The sequence below is a fragment of the Lepisma saccharinum genome, chromosome 25, assembly GCF_977018435.1.
Source record: "Lepisma saccharinum chromosome 25, izLepSacc3.1, whole genome shotgun sequence".
Taxonomy (NCBI): Eukaryota; Metazoa; Arthropoda; class Insecta; order Zygentoma; family Lepismatidae; genus Lepisma; species Lepisma saccharinum.
Genome location: NC_139253.1, coordinates 62,922,928 through 62,926,891, shown reverse-complemented (window position 1 = coordinate 62,926,891; position 3,964 = coordinate 62,922,928). Strand labels below are relative to the sequence as shown.

Here is a 3,964-nt window from a genome sequence, read left to right as displayed (position 1 = left end):
GATCCCTCTACCTAAGAAAAAAGTAACATCGTCCTTAAACGATCTTCGACCTATAAGTCTACTACCCACCCTTTCCAAGATCACCGAAAAACTTGTTTACAATCAAGTCAGAAATCATGTGAACAGCCTCAATCTCCTTCCGAAATGCCAATCGGGCTTCCGCCCTGCTCACAGCACGGCGACGGCGTTGCTAAAAGTCACGGATGATATATTTCGCTCAATGGACAAGGGTATGACAGTTGCTCTGGTTTCGCTGGATCTGACAAAGGCTTTTGACAAGCTTCATCACGACCTACTCTTAAGCAAGTTGAAATATTATAATTTTTCACACCCCGCACTCAAATGGTTCAGATCGTACTTGACAAGCAGGCAACAGAACGTGTTCCTAAAAACTGCCACGCCCTCTCTCTCGAACACGCTTCCGCTAGAAACTGGCGTTCCGCAAGGATCAATTCTAGCTCCTCTCCTATATACAATCTTCACAGCAGATTTAGAAACCAACATAGAGCATAGTACCGTACACTTTTATGCAGATGACACCCAAATTCAAATCCCATTTCCACCAAAATCACCAGATCATGCAATAGCATTACTTAACAAAGATTTGGCAGCCATCAATATAGATCTACCAACTTATTTGAAACCCTGGCCAGAAACAAGTGGCGCTAGTGTCGAATGTTTAGGAGGGGAGCTCGGGAACTCTGGGGCAAGGGAAGGGATGGCAGAAACACGTGTTTTCCCCCTGTGTTGCCAAATCTAGAAGTGGGCGTGTGCCGTGAAAGGTTTGCAAGTAAACAAATATGCAGGCCGAATATTAAGTTTCGTTTCTAGATGTGGTAATTCAAATAACATAGCATAAGAGAGAGGTGGGAGGGGGACACTAAAGTTAAAAACGCCAGCTGTCTCGCAGAAAGATATCAACAATTTAAACACATAACATTAATATTCTAAATTATGTAAACTACAAAAAAAATTATGTAAAAAAAAAAGCAACTTACTTTTGGGTTCTTGCCTCCGGTTGGCCTGGAGGCAGATTACAAGGTGTCTATGCCGGAGAGGTCCGAATTCGAACTTTCGCTGTCACTGTCGCTATTTACATCGCTACTTTCGGAACCCGATTCCAGGTTTATAATCAAAGTTTGAACTTCATCTTCGAGAATTCCATCATTCTTCTGGTATTCTTTTTCCAAACGGATGGCATGTTGGCACATACATTCCCATTCCTGCACTGTGACACTGTCAATTGCACTTTCGGTAAGAGCCCTTATTTCTCTCAAATTTGAAGTTACGTTTCGTGAGGCAACTCTTCGCTTTATGGTGCTCCATATGTACTCGATCGGGTTCAAATCGCAGTGATATGGTGGAAGTCGAAGGACGTGGTGGCCGTGGGTTTTCAAAATTGTGTCAGCTCGATATACCGGATCGGGAAGATTATTTTTTACTTTCAGCAACAATTCTGGCTTTGTTTGTTCGATATCGAAAGTGATGTTATTTTTAATAGCCATTCTTGAATCTCTAGTTTCTTACTTTTTGTGTTCGGGGCTTTATTGGTTTGAATTGAGTGGTAGGAGGCATTATCCATAACAATGACAGATCTAGGTGGAAGATTCGGAATAAGTTTCTGTTCCAACCACTTCTCGAAGTTCTCGGAATTCATTTCGTTATGGTAATCGCCAGAAGTTGTTTTGGCCTGAAATATATTAAGTGCGTTTGGAACAAACCCCATGGAACCCCCGGCGTGACTTATGATAAGTCTCTGCCCCGGACTGTCGTTTGTGAAGACACCTGACACATCTTCACTCTGCCAACATTTTTTTACTTTGTAATTAGGATGAATCCAAGTTTCATCAATGTAAACAACAGGCCTCCCTTCGTTGCGGAATCTGTTGATTGCACGAAGATATCTTGCTCTCCAAACCACAATGTTGCTTCTTTCAACCAGAGCTAAGCGAGAGTTTCTACATTTTTTAAATTTAAAGCCTATCTGTTTCATAATTTTCCGTAATGTTTCTCACCCCCCCTGATAATTAATTTCTTCCTTAGCAATAGCTAAAAGTTTCAATATTGTAGGAACTTCTCTTTTCACTACGTACATTTCATGGATTTTCCTTCGCAGTATACACTTATCCATGTCGTCAATGACAATCTTATTTTGTCGAGCACGTCTCCGTTTACCAGGAGTTGACAATTTCTGGTCAGGGGTTTGTAAATCTTTTTTCTCTCTTTTCAGTTTTTTAAGAAATGACTCCGACCGTCCCGTTAGATACACTGCTCTCTTTAGGGGTTGATCGCGAGGATAATTCCACCCGTCTCTTTTCTCTTCTTCACACTTCTCGATGATTCGTAGTAGCAAATTTCGCTCACTGCTGTGCACAACTTTCGACATTTTACACTTACTCAAAAACACGTCTACGCGCATCAACAACACTCCTCGAATTCTTGAAGAGAGTAAAATTAGCAACACTGTGTCAGCGGAAGTGGGAAGGTCCTTGCCCGACCAGCGCCAGAGCAAACACAGGGGGTGAGAGAAGGGGGTGGGGGAGGCCGGTTAGTTCGCATATTTTCCGAGGTTTCAGAAAGCTTGGTGGATCTATACCTGGTGTAATGCAAATGGTCTGAAAATAAATCCTCAAAAGTCTGTTTTCACCGTCATGGGTTCCAAGAATAGCCTCGCAATGATAAACCCGAATAATCCACGCGTCAAAATAGAGACATCCGAAATTCCACATTCAAAACGTATAAAGAATTTAGGAGTTATGTTAGACGAACACTTGAACTGGGATCTTCATGTTCAAGAGCAAACTAAGAAAGCCTACGCAGCACTAAGATCCCTCTATAAATTTAATGAATACTTAAATACAAATACTAAAATGAAACTTGTGCAAACACTGATTCTCCCTCTACTAGACTACTGTGATATAGTATACGGTGCAAACTTGTCTGTTCGAAATAAAGTCAAAATTCAAAAAGTTCAAAATTCGTGTTTACGCTTCGTATATAACATTAAAAAATTCGATCATATTCTTCCAACCCTGAACGAGAACAAAATGCTAAACATGAACAGACGTCGCAGACTTCATTTCTGTTGCTTTATACAGAATCTTTTGCATAAAAAAATTCCCGAAAATTTATTCGAGAAACTAAAAACCAGAAGGGAAATACACAACTACAAAACAAGAGGAATAGCGAAACTTGAACTCTTCAAACACTCACTGGAAATTTTCAAATCGTCTTTTACACTTTCAGCGGCAAAAACATGGAATGAACTTCCGCCCTCCATTACCTCCCTCCCCAGTCCTAACAAATTTAAGAATAACCTAAAGAATTTTCTGTTAGATGAACAATATCTCTGTTCAAGCTCCCACGAGTAACACTACACAATACAGTTTAGATTACATACGAGCCTCGCCAATCCAATCCAATCCTTGACAAATCTACAACTATATTGTAATATTTAGGTATGCGTTGTTCTATCGTATCTCACAAAACTACCATAATCATGTACATCAATCTCAACATCCGTGCGTGAATGTCCTGCTCAGAAATGTTTAGTATGTTTTAATGTGTGTGTGTGTGCGTGAATGTGTTATTTCTCTCTCTTTTTTTTTACGTGTTGTCTTGATTTTTTTTTTTTTAAATCTCATCTTTGTTCTTTCCTTGTAACCATTTTTTATTGTATTTTCTTCTCTTTTTTATGATTTTGTTTATGTACACTAGGTAAATGTCAAACGGGGTTAGGTGGGAGAACAGCCACAGACTGAACCTCGCCCTTTAATAAAGAAAATTTGAATTGAATTGAATTGAATTGAATTGAATATTACACATCGATTAATTTTTTTCTGAAGAGCCACTACAGAGTTCCGACCTGTTTACATTGAGTGTAAAATCACTTCTGTATCTTCCATAGTAACGGAGATATGCGAGTTTGAAATTTTATATCTTGTTTTTGTAAAACGTGATGGCT

The 3,964-nt window shown here is 39.6% G+C and overlaps 1 protein-coding gene across 1 annotated transcript; it reads right to left on the bottom strand.

Annotated features, from left to right (window-relative positions):
- Nucleotides 1–1,034: 1,034 nt before the first annotated feature.
- LOC145978807 (uncharacterized) lies at nt 1,035–1,505 on the bottom strand. Its single transcript, XM_083111626.1, has one exon. The coding sequence runs from the start codon at nt 1,503–1,505 to the stop codon at nt 1,035–1,037; it is 471 nt and encodes a 156-aa protein (XP_082967752.1).
- Between the last annotated feature and the right edge of the window lie 2,459 nt (nt 1,506–3,964).